The 21,221-nt window shown below is 42.7% G+C and overlaps 1 protein-coding gene across 1 annotated transcript in view; it reads right to left on the bottom strand.

Moving 5' to 3' along the window:
- LOC137596692 (tyrosine-protein kinase receptor UFO) overlaps window positions 1-21,221 on the bottom strand; it is a 21,917-nt gene extending 696 nt beyond the window's left edge. The window contains exons 1-19 of the mRNA XM_068317399.1: window positions 20,619-21,221; window positions 17,339-17,549; window positions 16,873-16,973; window positions 16,561-16,743; window positions 13,941-14,021; window positions 13,726-13,841; window positions 11,576-11,771; window positions 6,931-7,067; window positions 6,681-6,825; window positions 6,409-6,426; window positions 5,616-5,745; window positions 5,304-5,395; window positions 3,815-3,910; window positions 3,446-3,523; window positions 2,861-2,953; window positions 2,502-2,623; window positions 1,871-1,980; window positions 1,546-1,705; window positions 352-488 (exon numbers count right to left, since the gene is read on the bottom strand). Coding sequence (XP_068173500.1) covers window positions 352-488; window positions 1,546-1,705; window positions 1,871-1,980; window positions 2,502-2,623; window positions 2,861-2,953; window positions 3,446-3,523; window positions 3,815-3,910; window positions 5,304-5,395; window positions 5,616-5,745; window positions 6,409-6,426; window positions 6,681-6,825; window positions 6,931-7,067; window positions 11,576-11,771; window positions 13,726-13,841; window positions 13,941-14,021; window positions 16,561-16,743; window positions 16,873-16,973; window positions 17,339-17,549; window positions 20,619-20,748 — 2,336 coding nt within the window. The 5' untranslated portion in view covers window positions 20,749-21,221. The remainder of the gene's footprint in view (window positions 1-351; window positions 489-1,545; window positions 1,706-1,870; window positions 1,981-2,501; window positions 2,624-2,860; window positions 2,954-3,445; window positions 3,524-3,814; window positions 3,911-5,303; window positions 5,396-5,615; window positions 5,746-6,408; window positions 6,427-6,680; window positions 6,826-6,930; window positions 7,068-11,575; window positions 11,772-13,725; window positions 13,842-13,940; window positions 14,022-16,560; window positions 16,744-16,872; window positions 16,974-17,338; window positions 17,550-20,618) is intronic.

Here is a 21,221-nt window from a genome sequence, read left to right as displayed (position 1 = left end):
ATATAAAATAAATAAGATATCAAATATTAAATTGTACATTCCTTTCTCTGTAAGTTGAAGAAAACTACTAAGTGTTAACATGAACATTAAATGAAGTTAATTCTTTAATTAATGTGTTTGAACAATTCAGGTTTAAATAATAACAATAAGAAAACACAAAATTTGAATGATGTGTCTCAAGCTGGGGAAGAAGGATCAGTTGGTGTCTCCTTAAGAACGTTGGAAACAATTCAAAGCTTCTGTGTTTGATTTAAGTCTGCAGACGTGACTGCTTGTTAGAATCAGTGCCCCTAAACAGAATACAGTAAAATGATTTCTGCGGTACTTCCTCAGGAGCTGGCCGACACTCACATACAGTCCAGACAGTCTGGGGGCTGTTTCAGACGGTTCCCCTGCCTCAGGTAATCATAAATCTCACTGTTTTCCACCCCGGGGTATGGGGTCTGACCCCGCGTGGCAATTTCCCACATGGTGACACCAAACGACCACTGAGAAGGAGAGAGAGGGAGAGAGGGGATTGAAGGGAGAGTTTAGAATCTCTTCTGGCTTTACGCTCTCTTTCCATGGGAATCAATGATTAGCTTTGGAAATTACACAGCCATGTTTGTGGGGGCCATCTGGACATCCGTTTAAAAGCTTACACTGAAAACTTTCACATGTACGACCTGGGACCCTCACACATTCATGAAGTGATATTATCAGCTGCTGCCAACAGATGTCACAGATGTTGATAATAACTTATAATGTATAGTCTGCTGAAAACTTAAATATATAGCTCATTGCTTCAGACCTCCACGAAACATCGTTTAGTCCGACCCTAAACTTCACTATGACACAAACACACAAAGAAAAATCAAAATATTTGCAGCAATTCTCAAAATATAGCTAAAATGTAGCGCTATAACTTTGATGTGATGATATGAATGTATGTAATAGTTAGCACTTTGGACTTTGAATCCAGCGATCTGAGTTCTAATCTTGGTGGGACCTACAGTCTGGGCAGGAGTATCCCAGTCCACAAGGACTAAAATGAATTTCCCACTTGGGATAAGAAAAAGTATCTCAATTTTAAAAATTGCTTTAATGGTTGTCTGTCGTTCATTTGGCCCTGTGATGAGCTGGTGTCTCATCTGGGGTGTACCCTGCCTCTCGCCTGTAGTCAATAAAACCTGTGACCCAAAATTTTGGACAGATTTCTGAAGACAATTACAGTCGTCTCATCTCCAAGAACATGAATGAGTGATTTCTTTGATTCTCAAAATGCAGATGACAGTATTTAATTTTAACCTAAATCAATAACCTTGAAATAAAGAGCTGAAAAGGACTTTAATGTTTTCTAGTGATTCTATTATGTCTTATTCAAAACAAGAAAATAAAATTAAATGTTTTTTCGCAATTTAATTTCTTCATGTTGGCTCATATTGTTTTTCAAAATTAACTAGAGTGGAAAACTAATTTCCCCTACGGGGGACGAATAATGTATTTCATTATTATTATTATTACAGTATTAATGTGTCTTTCTGAAACAAAGTCCTGTGAACTTACCACGTCACTCTTGGTAGTGTAGACGCGATCAGCCAGGCTTTCGATGGCGATCCATTTGACGGGCATCTTGGAGATCCTCCCCTGTCTGTAGTAGTCTCCATTGTAAATCTTCTTGGAGAGGCCGAAGTCGGCCACACATACATTCATGTTCTCATTCAGCCTGAGGCAGAGAGAAAAAGCTTGAATTACATTTGTAGTATTTAGGCAATATAATTTTAAAACTACATTCAAAGACGTCAAATATAACGGCGCTTCAGTATTAGTGTCCGTTATGCTCAACTGTATTTCAACTTTTATTCTACTACCAAGCAGATATTGTTCTTACATGCAATTGCGAGCAGCGAGATCTCTGTGGATGAAGTTCTTGCTGCTGAGGTACTCCATACCTCTGGCAATATCAGTCATAAACTTCACCAGCATCTGGGATGGCAGGTACTGAGGGACAAAAAGGATTAGTTCACATCTGAACAGAGCTGACGTTTGAGTTACACACAGCAGAGGACGCTAGAGCTCGACTGATCCAGGACCTGTGAACAGGCTGAACGGCGCTGCTGCTTGTCACACTAACGTTCATTCTCCTGCTGTGGGAAGAACAGGGGGGGGGGGGTTTCAACGCTGAGTTTTTGAGTGTTTGCCGAGTTTCAACATTCTGTAGGAATCTTGTTTTGATTAGAAGTGTGTGTTTCAACCGTTCTTTGGGGACTAAGTGTGTATAGCAGCTCTACATCCATAAACACATCTCATTCAATAGCAAAATAGACAAGAGATGACCTCAGAGCGAATACGCATCCAAAAAGGCATCTCCAACAAACTCCTCATGTCTCTGCTGACCCTTGGATATCTATTGGCTGACAGGCTTTCTGTTAACTCTGTGGGACCCACATGTTCATGACTGCTTGTGTGTGTGTGTGTGTGTGTTTCTGACTGTGTGTTTTTATTTGTGTGATCAAACCTACCACTGGACAGTCTCCTAGCCTGGAGTAGAGCAGATAGCTGTGGAGGTCTCCATGCTTCATATAGGGCAGGATGACGACAGGGGAGGGGTAACCCTCACTCTCCACAGTCTGCAGACACACACCTGCACAAACACCAAAGCGTTACATTATCGAGAGCATCTGTGTCTGCGTAATATGCAACTTAACACATTTTCATCAGCCTTGATTTTGTCTTTTTGAAAATCTAAAATAAATGTCCCTCCACTCCTCCCCGTGTCAACACTGGGCCAAAGAAACCCAACAACAGTACATTCATGAAAACATTCCTCATTTGAATTTGCTGACCCTTAACCTGCAGAAGAGTGGGGGTCCTGACTCACCTAGAAGCCTCATGACGTTGGGGTGGTCAAACTCTTTCATGCAGGCAGCTTCACGCAGGAAATCCTCCATCTCTGTGCGGGTACAGATGGCGACTGGAGAGGAAACAGCACAGAGGTGAGGTTATTTGCTTTTGTCTGGTCTGGCTGGATAGCCATCAGGGTAAGGATTATTCTAATTACATTCTTAGCAGTTTTGAAGGTTAAATTTAGTTACTTTATGAATAAATATGTTTATTTATTTGTTTGTGTGTACAGCAAAGCTCATTATAAATTCCCTGCAGCACTTTGGCAGGAATCTCATGTTAGAGTGTGTTTATGTCTCTTACAGATTACTCTTTCATCATGTCCCTCAAATCTACGGTTTTTACGAAATATTTATCTTTACTTTGGTGAAAAAGTTGAAGTGGGGTCATGTTTTCTGCCAATATTTCCAACAGGCTGTCTTTGTCTGTCCTCTGATCAAAAACCGAGACTTACACCCTAACAACTTGTTTGGTTCTGACCTGAAGGGGGGGCTGTTTATGAAATGGCCTGTGTGTCCTGAGATAAAGGCATTCATTGTGGTGACTTGTGAGCATTACTAACTTTTCATGGTCTTCACAGCCACTTTGAGGACTGACTCCTCTTGAGTCAGCAGTCCTTCCATCACAGATCCAAACTCTCCTGGAATCAAAACACAACAGAGGAGGGGTTATCATCCTGACAGAGCATAGGAGTAACATGTTATTATACTGTAAACTCTTACATTATAACCAGGGTCAAAATAAAAATGTGTTAGAGGGAATTAGCATGAGATAAGAAGAAAGCAATTATTGGTATGCTCACTGATAAGCCTGGACTATGTCCTACCAACACTGATATAAAATGCCCTTTTCACCTCTCTGTTTTTCAGGCAGTCACTATATTAATTTGGTGACTAGTCTATTCCAGAATCACACAACAGAACCATGTTACCTTCTCCCAGAGTCTTTCCCAGTGTTAGTTTATGTCTGTCCACCATCACATCCTGCAGTTTCTGCTTCAGCTCATCGCTGATGCCCAAGGTGTTCACTGGAGAGGAAAATGATGAGGAATTTTAATGCTGCTCAGCGCTCAAAACTGCTTTAATGAACAACACGGAGGAGGGAGGACAACAGGCAAGTTGTAAAAGCACAATACAACAAAAAGAGGGAGTCAATAAACACTTCCTTTAGATTTCATTTCATTTTCAAAAACACAAACGAATCAACGTTTTAAAATCTTAAAATTCCACAAAACTTAAATAAATCTCCAACATTTCCAAAGTCAGAATGCTAACTCTTCATAAAGAGGTTAATTCTAAATTCCAGACTCCAAGGGTTCAGACCGTTTCTATGGAGCTGGACACATGACCCCGTGATCCTGCCAGGGACCAGGTTGTGGGGTCAGGTTGAGGTCCGGGGCAACTTTAAATGTTCCTCACTGCCTCCATCCAGCTGCCTGACACTGAGTTTTACGGGGCTGAGCGGACGCAGTGCTACAGAGGTTAGCTCTGTTTTCACATCTGCTCCAGGATACAACAAGGAAATAACACACGCAGAGATCCTCCTCCAGCTGCTGCTACACTATCAATCTGTCACACGCTGTACTACAATGTGCTCAGGCCACAGGCATGTTCCAACACATGGCCAACTATTAGCTAATGGATGTGATCAGCAGAGCCTAGGGGTTCAACAATGTCCTGAGAATTAGTCAAATTTACTGGTAAACATCAGCAACATAAATCACATCGAAATCCTCCGGTCTACGCCTGTCTTTCATTCCCAGTGGGTCATCCTCCACTCCAGAGAACACATAATCTCTCCATCTCCGTCTCCTGGCTGGGCTCATTCTACACACTGAATGTGTTTTTTTTTTGTGTGCTTTTTTTCTACAGTTTTTCCTGTTTCCTTTGTGGCTGTTGCAAGCTGAGACTTGTGTCTCCACAAGTATTGTGTGTACAGCAGGGACAGTGTCAGAGCGTGACACAACTGTGTGAAATTTGACTATATGATGTTTACAGATACACTTCTCCTGCTACAATCCTGAGGATGCACGGAGACAGCTGAATCCTGGAAATCACTGCTTTGTGTCTCACTAATATGAGGTTGATGCTTCACCTGAGAAAGAATTTAGAACCTCCTTCACTCCCCGGAGGTTTTCCACTTCCTGTCAGATGAGTCAAAACACCGTGACATGTGTAAACCGTCTAAGCATTCCAGGGATATTTTATAACCCTTCATTGTATCCTGATCATAACGTGATAATTATTAAAAATATGAGAGGAGCTGCTATTATGCGTCTGATTCCCTCTATAAACCCCCGGGGACAGGGTCAGGTTTGGGCATGTAAGGACAGGTACACTTGCTGCTGGAGGGACGTTCAGGAGCAAATACTTTCGTGTCATCTTACTGAGGAACGTGCGGGGGCAGGAAGGGGAACTTACGTGTTGCTTCTGTCGTCCTGCGGCTGTAGGTGCGGCGAGCGCGGTACCTGACCACCAGCTCCCCGCTCTCCATCATGGGTTCAAATGCCTCTCTGTGAGGTAACATGAGACAGACAGAAAACCACCGGTCACTCCAGCGGATGCGTAAACACAGGAGAAAATGTGCCGATGCCAGACATTATTAACCCCGTCCACATGCTTTCAGAGAAAGGCAAGTGAACCACATACTGGAAACAACTGCAGCTTTTTGTCTTGGCACAGACACCGAGTCCCTCCCTTTCCACCCATGAGGAGCGCAGTCAGCCTACGTACCCAAAGCGTGTCTCCTTGCGCCGCAGCTTGGCCACGTAAACAGCCATGAGCACGGCTATGGACACGGCTCCGGCGATGGCCATCACCACATACCACCAGTGCCAGGAAAAGGCTGGCAGCGTGGACACACCTGGGGGGGAGGGTATAGACAGAGACACAGGGATTAGTCGTGATTTAAGGAGAAGGGAGACGTTATGGAGGCCCTCAGGTGACAAACAACAGCAGGCCTGCACAATACTTTCGCTGAGCTTAGCTAAAAATGTGCCCTTTACGTTTTTTTTCCCCATGATGCAAATTGAGATGTACTCTCAGCTTCACTCACGACTAACTGCTATTCTCTCACAGCCTTCACTCACTGTTCTTAACCCTGCCTCCCGTTCACCCTCATCCTCCCCCGGCTTTTCTTGCTTCTTTTTTATCAGCCATTCTTGTTGTTTGAATTGTCTGTCTGGCTTCTTTAGACTAAGCAAACAGAGATCTCGCACTGTTCCTGCCCATTATAAATATTTATGATGCGTCTCCCCCATTCACCCCACACCCCTCTTCCCCTTTCTCATCTCTGTGAGGTCCTCTCTTCTCTTTTTATCTTTTCCTTCCCTTTTTTCTGAGATGCACAGGAAGGAACTCTGAGACGCATGCAAGAAGCCAGTGACAGATAATAAGAAAGGGAAGTCTTGTGGGTGCAAAAACACAGTGAGCTCACTTCCACTGTCACTGTGTTATTTTGTGTCACTCTGAAAGGTCACAGGAGTGCATGTTTACCAGATTACATGCATAAAAGTAATTTACTCACCTCTAAATTCCTCCATTTCTGTGGATAAAAAGAAGAGCTCAAATCAAAAACATTATTTTATGATTAAAAACTCTTTTTATCTTAATTTCATTATCAAATGCTGCTGATAATATGGGATAAAAATATAAAACATGAGAATATAATGTAAAATATAAGACAATGCAGCTTTTATTAAATGTCTCTTCAACAATCAGAAACAACTCCTGGCTTAAAGCAGACGCAGTTTTATTTCTCCTGACTGATTAACAGCTGTGAGACTTCTAGTAACATACCAGGAGCAGTGAGGGTCAGGGTCTGCGTGGGGGTCCAGGGTCCTTCCCCAGCCCCTGTGTAAGCGCACACTCGGTAAGACACATTGGACAGGGGGGTGGACAGATTGATTGACAGTTCGGTGTCCAATCCGGTATCCAACACAAGCTGTCAAAATGCAAAACAAGAGAAGATAGATTAAGCTAGACTGAATCATTTTTATTGCCTTTCATTCAGAACCATCATGATGTATACTATGTGACCCGGGCTGACCTGCTGGGTGGGGGTGCTGTACTGAACCAAGTAGCCCCGAAGATCTCCGTTCAACTTCCCCGGAGGTTCCTGCCATGTCATCAGCACCTCTGTCCCGTTCAGCACTGCAGTCACATTGACCGGTGGGTTTTCTGGCACTGCAAAGGAAACAAAACATGAAGTATCTCCGCTCTCACAGTTGCACTGATTTTTGTGTGTACATTTGTTGTATAGGTTAGGTAAGCGTGCAACTTTACAGTAGGTGTGGCAGCGCTTTGACCATAGATCATGGGACAGTAAGCCAGGAGGAAGCTAGGAGTGTAAGGTTTGGGCAGCCTAGTGGGAACAACAAGAACAGCTGGAGAAAGATGAAGACGAAGATGAAACAGGTAGTCCCCCTGGCAGATTAGAGTTTACTAAGTTAAGGCCGGGCTCGCTGTCGCAGCATGGGGGGGTGAACTCTGATGAACACATGGTGAGGCCTGTGTTTCCCGCTGTCATGCTTTCCCTCCTTCTCTTCTGTCCATCCCCGCTACTGCTAAAGTCTTTGTCTGGTATTTTCTTTTTAGGCTCTGTGATGCAGTGAGAATAAAAAAAATGGCTGCTGGCAGCAGAAAAATCCAGTGGAGAGAAAGTCTGGCTGAATAGCATGCTGGAAATAGTGTGAGGAATTTCTGTGTTTGTATGACTGATGCTGCGCACGGTGAAGGAGAGACGACGCTGCTTATTTCCTTTGATGCTGTTTGAGTTAAGACTCTCTTTTTCTTTGTGTTTCGCCCTCTGTAGGCTAACAAAGCCACACAGACACACACATACACACACACACACACACACACACACACATAGACAGAGTGAGTGAGTTTGTGAAACACGGGCCCAGCCTATGCAGAATGCTCTCAGGAAGCCTTTGGTGGCTGATTGTTTCCACATGCCGTCCCTTCTTTGCCTGCTAGTGGTAACAAAAACAAGCTCCAAATTCATTCAAGCAGTTGGTCTCCACCTCTGATTCGTCATCTGTTCTCTCTCTGCCTTTTCTCAAACTCTACCGTTGCCAGCCCACTCCCTTTCTCAACATCTCTCCCTGCTTTCCATCCAACATGATTTCATCTTCCCCGTTCCAAGTTTTCTTCTCCCTCGTCCCCTTTCTCTGAGGTAATGCCTCCCTCTGTCTCGTCATAGAGCTACAAGAACCAGAGAACAGAGATGTGAATTTTTCAACAAAAAAAACTTGAAGAGGAGGGAAAAAAGGAACTGTTTCACTTGAACTAAACTTGGGAACTTCCACAAAGGATGTGTTGCTGGTGCCATTTTCTGAAACGCTGAAACTACAGAGAAATGAAGTCCACTCTTGTTAATTTGTCTTACAAAGAATCCCACGCTTGGCAATAGGCGGAGAAACAAACTGTTTAGTTCCAAATGATCTCACAACAGGAGAGGTCAACATCTGTAACCATGGCAGGCTACTGTTTCACATCCCTCCAGGCTGCTGTTAAAGAAGCCGTGTCGATAAGCATGCTTGGAAGCATTTATTGTCCTGAGGCGGGACCGGTCCTTCATCGCTCTTTTCCTACACGTGATCTTTTCCTCTCAGTCTGGCTAAACTGTAGGTCAACATGTGGATGGAAAAGGGTCACCGTTAAGCTGAGAATCGACATCACTACCCCGGGATCTGTCCCTTGTCATCATAAATAAAAACAACCTCAGCACAACACAGGAAGCATGATCGCCCATTCAGTCGGAATACAAATGTTGGCGTCATCAAAAAAAGTTGTTGTTAGCCAGTAAAATGAGTACATCACTGCGTCCAGTTTTTACTAGTAGCATTCATCACACGTGTGTGTGTGTGTGTGTGTGTGTGTGTGTGTGTGTGTGTGTGTGTGTGTGTGTGTGTGTGTGTGTGTGTGTGTGTGTGTATATGTGTCATCATGACTCACTTCCATCAGGAAAGTGAGCTTAGGTGTCCTTTAACTCTGGATTAATTCTGGCGTCACCTTAGGCGTACAGACAGAAGTGCTGTAGCCACAGTGCAGAATCCACCCCTTACCATTCAGACCAATCTGTTATGTAATGAGTGTTTTAAGGACACAATAATATTTGTTAAGCGTGGCCACCAGCAGCAGGTCCTTCATTTTAAAAAAAAAATTTTTTAGGGTTAAAGGACAATAAAATTACAGAACGGCTGTGTAAAACACAATCTCATTGCAGCTGTGGGATTAAGGAGGAGGACATGAGCTCCTCTCCCTCCTTCCCCTTTCTGTTCACTCATCCTCTGGGGAAATAGTGGGCTTTGAGAAAGCAGCAAAATGAGTGTTTTCTCAAAGTGCCCCCTTTCCTCGTTTCCTTGCTCTCCATTCGTAGCCTCGTCCCATCATTAACATCTCATATTTTGTTTTTCCCACAGTGTGTAACTCTGTGCACCGCTGAGAGAAATCATAGGTCATCTGAGGTCAAATGGGGGGGGGGGGGTTAAATGAGAGATGAAGGAATGAAGTTGAAAGACAACATTCAGAAGAGAAAAACTTGTTCGGCTTAATGTTGTGATGAAGGACATGAATTCCTTGGTAGTGTGAAAGTGAGAGACAGGGAGAATAGATATGAGCAAAAAACCCCAAAAAGCGGTGGAAGAAGAAAAGTCAATTATAAAGGGGGGGGAAAAACAAAAAGAATTAAGAACTGAAGAACAGAAGCAGTGAATAGCAATGTTTGTACTAGGATGACGCATGTAGAGAGAATCTAGGAGATAATGTGGCAACAAAAACTATTCCAGAGAGACAGATTCAAGAGGAAGAATTCTAAGAACATCCCAATAATGCTCCACTGAAATGTGGAAAATATGACCATGCAATGAGAAATCTACCTCTCCACTTTATTTTCTGACTCCCCTTGACCCCCCAGTGCATCCTGGACTACATTTAATCAACAGCTGAGGGTGATTTTCTGCTTTTAATTCGTCATATGACTTTGTTAGAAAAATTGCAGAATGAGCTGGAAATGAAACTGTGCTCTCAAAAAGTAGATAAAACAGAAGGTCTTCCACTGAAACAAAACAGTAACTTGAAGCACGCTGTGATAATAAAGAACTGAAACTTAAAAACCTACTTCTTGTCCTTCTCCATTCTCAGTCTTTCCAGCACCACTCCAATGAATGCTACTTCTTTTTTTTAATTTATGAGAAACAGTGTTGAAGTATTTTCAGATTATATACAGCTTCCATTATGGAAAGCCCCGTCATTCTTCCAGTGGCATATCTCTCCTCTTAGTGTACACTATTTCCACAGGGGTTTAGAAAGCATGAGCTGGCATGGAAAATCCCACCTCAGTTTAAAAAGAAACACACAGCAGCCAGCATTACAGTTTGGACGGAGGCTGGTGATCCTAACTGAAGCCTTTCAGGAGAATTTAACGTCCCAACTCCTTCCCTCGCTCTGTCTCCACCTACTTTTACCTCAGAAGTTTACATTTACAGCTGAGTTTAGAGACTTCAGGCAACTACTGTCCCATGTTCTCTATAAACACTGACTGAGCTGAAGGGCACAGGAATATTATGGCTGAACGGGCATTGTTATGGGACTTGCTTTTCTGACTTTTTGTATTTGTACAATGTTTTATTCTAGTTACAATGAATCTGGCAAGGAATTCTCAAAAAATAACCAGTGGTGAATTCAATGACCCTCAAAAGAGCTGGGAAAATTTTGTCTTGGTGTAAAAACATTGAGAAACAATAATTGTTGGTTAAGGGCAGGCTTTTAATCTTCTTTCATTAGGCTGTCAAACAGTCATCAAGCATGGGAATTCTGTCCCACATGGGCCCCTTTAGGGTAAACTTCATAGCTTGAATTCAAGGCATGACAGTTAAGTTAGCCAGATCTTATTTTCCTTTAAATACGACTACTACATGAGAGGTTAGCAAACTGGGATAACTGGGCTATTTAACAATAAAACTCACCTTAGGAAGAGGACACCACTCATTGCTATATTTACACTGCGTCTCATCCATGAGCAGATGTATTGCTCTGTGCATCACAGTTCCTACATGAAACCTCCCACATCAATGTCTATGTTTTGACCGTGTCATGATTGCTGAAAAGACAAATTACTGTTGATTTTAAATGTATTTGTGTTCTAAGTGTTCTCTAGTTTCGAAAATTCAAGAGAAACCATTTTCTCCAAGCTCAGAAACTCACACCAAATGAGTCAAGATGGATAGACGGAGAAGAATTACTGACTCCAAGAGGAAAACAACAACGCTATTGTGTATCTGCATTAAGCAATAGTCTTAATTCTATAAAAACACCAATGAAACTTTAACTTTAAAAAGCCAATGATATAATGCTATTAGCATCATAAACAACAGTATTTAGGCAGCTGAAACTATGGCACTCCAACCAGAACACTTGCTGCTAAACACTTGGAATTAAACCTGACTTAAGACTCATTTAGGTCTAGTCTCAAAATGTGAATACAAATCTGTTAAAAAGCTGTAAAAATACTCTTGGCATAGATCAAAACAAGCACCTCCTTCATGTCTCTGGAACCTGTGAAGTGGGTTAACATTCACAGCAGCGGCAGGAGGAGACTTGGACTTTGACCTCAACAATCGCCCAGATAACACAGCCTTAACCTTAACAGAGGTGAAAACAAACTTTTCCTCACTTGAAAGGCTCACCTCCTTCTTTGGTGCGTAGCTCCACCCAGGGTGACCAGTCAGATGGCCCCTGGCTGCTGTGACAGGCCACCCTGATAGCATAGAGGCCGTGGGGCTCCAGGCCCTCTATGAGGTGTGTGGCTGGTGGGATGTTCACATTCTGATTGTGGATCAGCTTTTCAGGGTCTGCTTCGGACACGTCCCCCAATTGTTTGGCCTGGAATATTTAGATGTGTTAGAATCTCAACTTGGACAGACAGGGTAGTTTATCTGTTTTCATTGCTTTATGGCAGCTTTCAGTGCAAACAGATTTAAAGTCAAAGTTTATAGCGACAGTAAAAGAAGCCTTTTTTTTTTTTGCTTTAGAACAATAGACAAACTGAAATTCAACCACAAAGCACAATGACATGAAGAAATATTTAGTTATTGTTGTACTTGTGGTCTCAACCCTATCAATACCACTGCCATGAGGGAATTTTTGTTGAGATTCTTATTCACCTTAAAAATTGATATACATGTTAAACAGATGCTTAAATGATTAGCTTATATGAAAAAAAAAATTTGAGAAGGTTCATCGTGAATTTCTTTTGAGTTTCTCAGCAGTTACCTTGAAAATCCCATCACTCCAACCAAAAACACTGTCTTTTATTTTCCATTAATATTGTTTAAGCAGGAATTGATAATAAAAGCCATCGGGGAGGAACAGTTAGGTGGACAGAATGCAGTCTGTGGTTGGGGATCAGTGTTAATGGTGTTAAATCAGTTTAATTGATGTTTTGAAGGTAACCAAGACCCAGTAAGATGCAATGAAAGCAGAACTCGTCATATAAAAATCCCAGGCAGAAATCCTGCTGACTCTGCAAAGTCTTTGTGCTAAACGCATTTAAAGTAGAACACAACTCAGAAAGAATTCCTCATTGCAGCGATCTTATAACCACATTAAAGCCGAAGGTCTCCACCATTGTTCTCGGCTGTACTCCTCATTATGAAGGAGCTCCTGCAAGGCTGCGAGGTGCACATAAAAGGGTGGGCTTAATTGTTGGAGCTCAAAATTTATAAATAATGAGCGTGTGTGTGTGTGTGTGTGTGTGTGTGTGTGTGTGTGTGTGTGTGTGTGCGTGTGTGTGTGTCCAACAGGTGCCGCTGAGAACTGCTTTCACCATAACTTAAAAAACAACGTGAGTATTCAGAGGCGGTGCGGTGAGATTTCCTCATGGCATGATTTGAGCCCAACTAATATGAAGTTGTATAAATGAGTAGAGTATGAATGTGTGTGTGTGTGTGTGTGTGTGTGTGTGTGTGTGTGTATGAGAGAGAGAGAGAGAGAGAGAGACAGACAGAGAGACAGACAGAGGGACACAGAGACTCAATGACTCACCCTCCAGCCTGTAAACAAATGTCTTTAATCAAATCCTACAGCTCAGCCCTGAGTCACACTATAGCCTGCATTCCCTCTGTATGTCTCACTGCCACAAATACCTGCTGTCACTGCTTTCTTTCTTTTTGCTTTCTTTCTTTCTTTCTTGCTTCTTTCTTTCCTTCTTTCTTTGTGCAGAACACTAGTATCATTCTGCTTTTTACACTGTCGCCTTTTTCTTGTTTCTCTCCACCACACAATGAGACTGTTAAATTCAGATTTTTGCCCCATTTTGCTGAAGCTGGCCCCTCGTCTTGTTCCCTTGTGAGGGTGAGGTAGGGTTGAAGGGAGGGGAGGGGTGCAAGAACAGAAAGAGGTATGAGGGGCAGCTTTATTAGAACCAGACGTTTCTGGGTGGTGCTGCGCTGCTCCCTTTCCTTCACTCAGCTACGAGCTGTAACGCCACAAAGCTGGATAGTGGTAGAGCAAGGCTGAGAGAAAGATAGAGAAAGAGAGGGAGGGGGGGGTGTGCTGCTTCATAAGATTAATCCAGGAGGCCACTTTCCCAGACTGAAACCTGATCCACTAGTATATGTAAAAGGCAGGAGTGGTAGGATGAGTTCAGAGAGGAAAGGCCAGTTCCATTTTTTTTTAGGCTTGCAAAAGGTAAGTCCCTGATTGTCAGTGATCCACGGAGGACAAAGAGTGATGTATTTATTTAACATGTAGGTCAAACAGTTGCAGTGATTTTTTCAGACTAGTGTTCTCAGCTACTCCTTTAGTCCTCTCTCACATTTATCTCACGCTGTCTCACCTGAACAGAGCAATGGATTATCGGGTAGTCGCCTCCAAAACCAGGATGCCATGACAAACGAAGACTATCTTGAGCAATCTCTACAGCTTGTAGATTCCGAGGTTGGGATGGAAGAACTGAGAAAAGGAAGACACATAAACGCATAAGCAAGATCAAGGAAGTAACTCAGTGACAATGTGAAACAGAACAGGTATATCCAATGAAGAGGTGCCCACCAGTGATGGAACCAGACCCAGAGGTGGCCACGCCTTTGCGGTTATGGGCCTCACAGGAAAAGGTGCTTGTCCTGTTCAAACCTAGATGGAAAAATGAAACAACATGTGTGTGTTAATGGGAAAATGTGGAATGTTTTGAGTCTGAAGATCGCTGCTCATTCTGCTGAATTGCACTTAATGCTGATGTGAGGTGCAGTGTCAAAGTTCAAACTGAAGTGAGAATAGTGTCGGAGTAATCGTTTCCATAAGGTGAGGCCGTCCCTCTGCCAATAGTATGATGCTTAGTTTGGGGTTTAGCGTGTTTGTTGTTGTGGAAACACAGACTTCAATTCATTAATGTCTGTGTTGAGAACAGACAATGAGCGTCGGTCCAGGTGAAAAAACGCTGAGCTGCCATCCTCAGAACACTGAAAAGGGGGTAAACCACTATGGCACTGACATGCAACAGAGAATGAGCCCTCTCACAGTGACTCACAGCATACTCACACACTTGAATCATTCCACAACACAGGCTCACACATCGAAAAGCTGACGTCCAACATTTAGCACAGTTATCTAACACCCTAACATTGTCAATGAGCCGCAAACTGAGACTCACAGAAACACACAGTGTGTCGCTCTGCGCCGATGGCACCATGCCTCCTTTGTGTTGCTCCCGGAAAAAAAAAAAATCAGAGGGTACAATCTTCACGGAGTGAAATGAGGGATTGTGAGAGAAGAGAAGGAGGGTGGAGAGGGGTGAGGATGACCACGGGCTGTATGGGTGAATGAACTGCTCTTTAGGCCACCACAATATTGCGCCATTCCCCCCTTCCCCTTCACAACACTGCAACACATCCTCCCTGGTCAGCTGAACATGTCGTAATCAATCTCTCTCTGGAGAATCAATTGCCGAGTATTGAGCAATAATGTTGATGTCAGCTGTTAAAGACTGCATGAGGATAGTTCTGATACGAAAACAGTGCAATCACTGAGTTCTTTGCTGTGACATAACATACATAATAGTGAGCAATAAAATACTGATTGATTAAATGTGCAGGCTGTAGTTTTATTACCTTGTTCTTTATATTTCTGTCCAAAAACTGGTGTCTTTGGCACAAACAGAACACTACAGATAGAGGGACATGTGCTGCCCATTATTCCTTCACGGTTGGAATGTACTTCATGCCATTTCTCTATATGGGCCTGTTGAAGCATTATTTGTTTTAGTCTGTAGTTCGGACTTTCGGTCCGCCAGAGCAGCTGCCCATTCCTGAGATCTGAGTGTAGGTTACCGTCAAAAGGATCCTGGTCAGCTCTAGCAAGTCTGTGCCAATGAGTCAAACCTTAAACCAATCGCTGCTGCCTGTTGTTTCCGTCTGACTCATCCTGCTCTGTCTTTCAGTGGACTGGCTGGCTATCAGGTAGGCAGCTGTGGTTTTCATCTGAGCAGAAACAGATCACTTTCTCTCCTCCTTTCTTGTTTTCTTCTATGTGCTTGCCCCAATCTATTTTCCTTCCCCCAAGAGTGCCCCATGTGTCTGCTGCTTGGCCTGTCCATCTACACAACCACGAAGCATGTCCTCAATGGATCCACTGGCTCTATGCCAATCAGCCCGCTCTCTCTGGGGAGGGTGGTTATTTGGGGGATTTGTTAAGGCCAGTAAGGAGAGATTTGGGAGCCTTTGAAACTGTAGAAGTTAGTTGCTGTGTAGCTTTTGAAGCAGTACATTAAAACCAGTATAATTGGATACAGGCAAAATCAAGGATTCTGAAACTGAAACTCATTTCTAGCAATTTAACAACCTTGAGGGATTTTTCAACATTTTAAGGGAGCTTAGTTTGAAGCATGGTTATATTCGGACTTTTATTAGAGTGCTGAGAGAATTGTGATTTAAGATGGTCATCTATCTGCAGAACACTGAAGAAGAAAACTGTTGCAGAAATGAGCAATGCTGGATCATCTTCATGACTACCACCCACCACTATATACTGTATATGTGCAAGTCTGTACATGCAGGTTAACCTTTTCCTCATTGCATGAGGATGACGGAATATCTAACGTGCAACTGCAGTTTATAATAAAGTTAATAATAATAATAATAATAATAATAATAATAATAATAATAATAATAATAATAATAATAACAATAACAATAACAATAACAATAACAATAACAATAACAATAACAGAGCCGGTCAGGGCTCAATCATTATTATTATTATTATTATTATTATATTATTATAATAATATAGTAATAATTGTACAACAACAACAACAACAACAACAACAATAATAATAATAATAATAATAATAATTGTACAATAATAATAATAATAGCAGAAAAGTGTAAAAACACTAGGTGCTGTCCTGCTGCTGTATGTCTGCAGACTCTGTTCGCCCTTTGTGCATAATTATCTGCTACGTCATCCATTCAAGGAGTCTATCAAGTTTCTCCAGGAGTAACATGATAGACTCAAAAACAGCTCCCTTTTGTATTTATATCAATTTTTGGCACTATTTTGACAACACAGCTATGATACTGACATCATTTGGTCATTAAATGTTCATAGTGTTACATTTCTAGGGGGTATCGGTCTGTTGTGTGAGACTGAGACACCACAACGTGGTGGATGATACCTGTGAGGTTGAGTGTGGAGGGTGACAGGGCCACCGGGTCGCTCAGGGAGTTCAGGGGCGCACCATCCTGCAGCCAAATGACCCTGACCGGCTCTGGGGGTCCGTGGGCCACACAGCTCAGGCTCAGTGATACGTTGGCCACTATGGATGTGTGCTGGGGCTCCACAGAGAAATGAGGAAGGCCTGAGGAAAAAATCATCAAACTAGAATCTGAACTTTTTTAACAATCCAAACAAAGATGTAGAATTCAATGTACATAGATTTATTTTATAGGTGCTGTTGTGCGTTTTAAGGAGCTGAAGAGAAATTCACCCTCCAACTGGATGTCTCCCTCCTTAGATAACGTCTCGTGGCTTTCTGATAGAACGGCACATCTATAAGACCCCATGTCAGGAAGTTGGACCTTCTCAATGCTGTTATGTGTACAAAAATAATGAAAATTATTAGTAAAGATCCAGCAAAGTGAAACCAATCTGATGCCCTGAATACTTTTTATTCAATCATGCCGGCATTAAAGGTATTAACCTACAGCAGAAGAGATTCATGGGATTTTGCTTGTGTTATATAACAAAGTACTCCAGAGTAGATGGAACTCAACCTGCCAGCGTAATCCAGCAGTACTGGTTATGCTACGTGAAAGGATACGCTGGCGGAACAGGAAATCATTACAATCGCAGGAGGTGCCTGACTGAAAGCATAGAGGCAAGGTGTGGCTGCCTCACAACAATGACATGACAAAAGCTTAGACACAGGAGCAACACAGACATTGGCTGCCTACCTAAGCGTGCTGATGATGGTCCAGCTGTTGCTGCCCGTGTGGACCTGGAACTGGTTAGTGTCCGCATACAGAAGTGGTGCACCGTCTCTTAACCAAAGCACATCAGGGGGGTCCTCCTCCTCACCCCCTGTCCCCTTCAGGGTGCAGTGCATGGTAACAGGTTTGCCAAGCGAGGAGATGACAGTCGTGGGGCTGCGCTCAAACTCCAAATCTTTGATTAGAAAACAGAGAAGAGGTTATTGTCTCTGTTGGTGTTTGAATAAATCTTAAATACGAATACGGTACACAATTAAAACATGTTTTCAGATTGTAACCAGAAGCATAACTGGTGTTTTTTTCAAAATTATTCTAGGTGTTGTATTTTTTTATTTCCACAAGAAAACGAAAAGAGAAAACAAAAAGGAGTGTTTCGATGGTATTACAAATGACCAAATTGTTTTGAATGGATTAAAATTCATGAAATTGTTTTGCTTTGCTGTTAAATCATGTCAAACAAGAGTAAAACATCTCAATGATTGCGAAAGCCAAAGGGATTCCATAAAAAACACACAAAAGCAGCAATATCCCTGGTGCAACAGATTTTTTTGGATTAATTGATGACCTAGCCGCTGATGCAAACCTGATTTAAGTTGTGTGCTTAAGCTTTAAAAATGTTTATTCATGCTGAACAGCAGTGATTTGGCAAACGCTGCAATGGGATAACAGCAATGACTCCAGAGTTTGTGCAGCACCACGGTGTTTTTTGAATGAATCCAGTTATCTTGTGTCCCTTTGCTGATAGAGCGGGTGACCTGAGAGGACAGAGATGATACTGGAACAAAGGCTCCTTGTTCGAGGACGGCTGCTCCTGCTCCTCTGACAGTTTCACAGCACTGAGAGCTCAAGACAAACACTAAAAATATTCAGGTTCTCTTTCAAACACCTTTTATAAACCAGCAGGTCCTCTGACCAGACGTCTACACGGTGACATCCAAACACAGACATGGAGAGGAATTCAGTAATGATAACTTTTATGAAAGGTAAATTCAAAATGAAATAAAGAGGACCGGCAAATGAGGCCTGGGCTCTCCTGGAATTTCAAACCAAAAATAAATCCCTCGTATTTCACTGAAGGATGTCTGTAAAGTTTTTCTCAAGCTTGTCAAACCGCCCACCTCGTCTGTTTCATGACTGACCCATAACCTCTGACCCTTTCACTGTGACCCTTCGGGACTCCAGTGCACGCATAAACACACAAAAGTCCACTCCTGGAAAAAAAGGTATGTCATGTAAACTGCCCTGTCTGGCTGCATCATTCTACTCATGAGTAGAACATGTGCATGAAATCTACACACAACCCATGACTCAAAAACGTCGCTCTGGGAATGTGCAATAAATGAATACGCCTGCTGGGCCCCCGCCTCACCACCTCTCAATCGCTGTCTGCTGTTCTGCATTAAAAGCCATTCCTCCCTTTATATTTAAGCTTGACTGACCACTTTCAAGCATCTCCATTGCCTTGACTTTGTTTTTTTCAGTGTAATATTGAACAAAAGCTGCCCTACTTTCATTCCCTGTATCATGCTGTATTGATGTAATAATAAGCTTGTAAAGCTTTTACGAGGATTCAGAGGACAGAGATGGTTGAACTGTGTACGTGTGTGCTTATGTGTGTGTGTGTGTGTGGCCTGTCTCCACTGATTTATTTGTGCTTGACTACTCCATCTCCTCCCTTTTGTCCCCTGAATTCTATCGAGGTCCCACGCTTTTTTTCACTATTTCATCCCACCCCTTTCTAGCTCCTTCTCTCTCTCTTGTAAAAACTGCTCAAATGTTAAAGTTCAGTGGACATGCACATACCAAAAATATTCCGCACAGTCCGAGCATTTATCCTCCTCTCACTCCCTCCTTTATCTTTGTGACTTTTTAACACTGTGTAATGCGGCCCCTCCAGCCATAGCTGTTTTTTGTCTTTTTTCTGTTTAGCCTCCTTTTCACATTCCTCCTGATTCTTTTGATTCATTGCAACATGTTTTGCCACCCCCTCCAAACTCTTTCTCCTCTACTTTTGCCCCTTTACCCCATCCATCATTCCCCTGCTTCTGAGTCAGAGTCAGACCGGTTCTGACTCACAAACAAAAGCATTTGCCTCCCTAGACCCCTCCTCATTCTTCTTTCCCTGGTCACAGCAATTCCTATATCAAAGCAGCTAATGAGACATCAGGAAAATATCTATCTAAGACAGTCAATCCGGGCTTATAATTCACAGCAGTGTCTCGTAAACTCTGTCCCTCCTGGTCGTGTATGTGTTGAAGGCAGGGATACAGCTAGTGAGAGACCAAGTGACATTAATGGTGAAAACACATGAGCTGACAGGTGGAGGCCCCAACAGGGACTCCATGTTTTCATCCACCGGGTGAAGAGGCTGATGGTTTCCACACCACCAGCAGCAAAGCTGATTATTACAGGAGAAAAAGATCTTTATAATAGTAGTTAGCAGAGTTTCCTTAAAAAGTTAGCAGTTTCATCCGCAACCTTAAAGAGAGGAAAACTTTTTTTTTTTGCTTGCTATAAGCTGCAAAGCAAGTTTTGTGAATATTATGATTGTTCTAGCAGGACCTTTTTAAGCCTCTGGTCTTTCCTTGCCTGGAATACTTATCTTAACATTCCAGAGTATTCCAGATATGCAGTGACTCGTAGGAATTCTTGTCTGGATACCTGGTAGGAACGAGTACCAGGAATGGGTAGTGCTGAAGTCACTGACTAAACTAAACCTGAAGTCATTGACTAAAATAAACCCGACATCACTTTACCTAAACTTTACCTCAAGTCACTTGCCCTAAAACTGACCTGAGGTCAATTACTAAACTAAACCAGAAATGAGTGACTAAACTAAACCTGAAGTCACTTTACCTTAACTTTACCTGACGTCTCTGGCTAAACTAAACCTGAAGTCACTGACTAAACTAAACCTGAAGTCACTGACACCTCAGGTTTGAGCAAATCCCTTTTCACTAAAACATGACAAATCCCATGATGGCTGAGACAGTAAAAAAAAAAGGGCTCCTGTTTGTTTTTCTGATCGCCTTGTTTTTAATGTGTCATGAATCCCTTCATGCTGTCCAGATGTTCTGCTGGGGTTGTGGTTGCTCTCTCCACCCCACAGCAAATTGTTTTAATGAGTTTGGAGCTGACTAGACTAATTGCACGTTCCGATGGGTTTTTTTTTTTTTTGAAGGTGACTAATGGAGACTCAGACTGGATGCAAACCTGCTGATATTCGGGGAACATTAAAGCTTACCTGTCAGTGACGTTGCTGGGCTCCAAGCAGAAAAAATGACTGTGAGGATAAAAAATGACAACCTTGATGGGCACATGACTTTTTTTGAAAGTTCTCCTCTGGATCTGTGCTTCATTAGAGGGTCATTCATCTTGGATGCATCACCGAACTCTCAGTAACTGAAACATCCAAAGTTGCGCGGTGAAAGAGAAGTTTTGCTGTGACTCCGGCTGATGCTGAAGAAGTGATTATCCACAGATGGGATAATCCTGTCCTTTCAGTTCCCCTTTTAGAAGTCAGACTGTGGGGGAAGAAAAAAAAAAATCTTCGCGGTGCTTAAAAGACTTGTAACTTCCCTTCTGGTGTTGTTGTTTTGGTTGATCCCATTACGGAGTGTTATCCACTCAAAGTTTGCGTACCCAGGAAGCGCACGACAAAAAGGCGCACTAGAGTTGGCGGCTGATGATGAAGTTATCCAAAGCCAATTCTATTTCTAGTAACCGAGGGAGTATTTTTAACCCAGTGTTTCCTGTCGTCCAGAGTCTCTCTCCTGCCCACCGGTTCTCTCAGACTGAGACATTCCCCTGACTCTTTCTCTTCCCTCTCTTCCCCCTTGGAGCAGGA

This window comes from Antennarius striatus, chromosome 6, assembly GCF_040054535.1.
Source record: "Antennarius striatus isolate MH-2024 chromosome 6, ASM4005453v1, whole genome shotgun sequence".
NCBI lineage: Eukaryota > Metazoa > Chordata > Actinopteri > Lophiiformes > Antennariidae > Antennarius > Antennarius striatus.
This window is presented reverse-complemented; position numbering and strand designations above follow the sequence as displayed.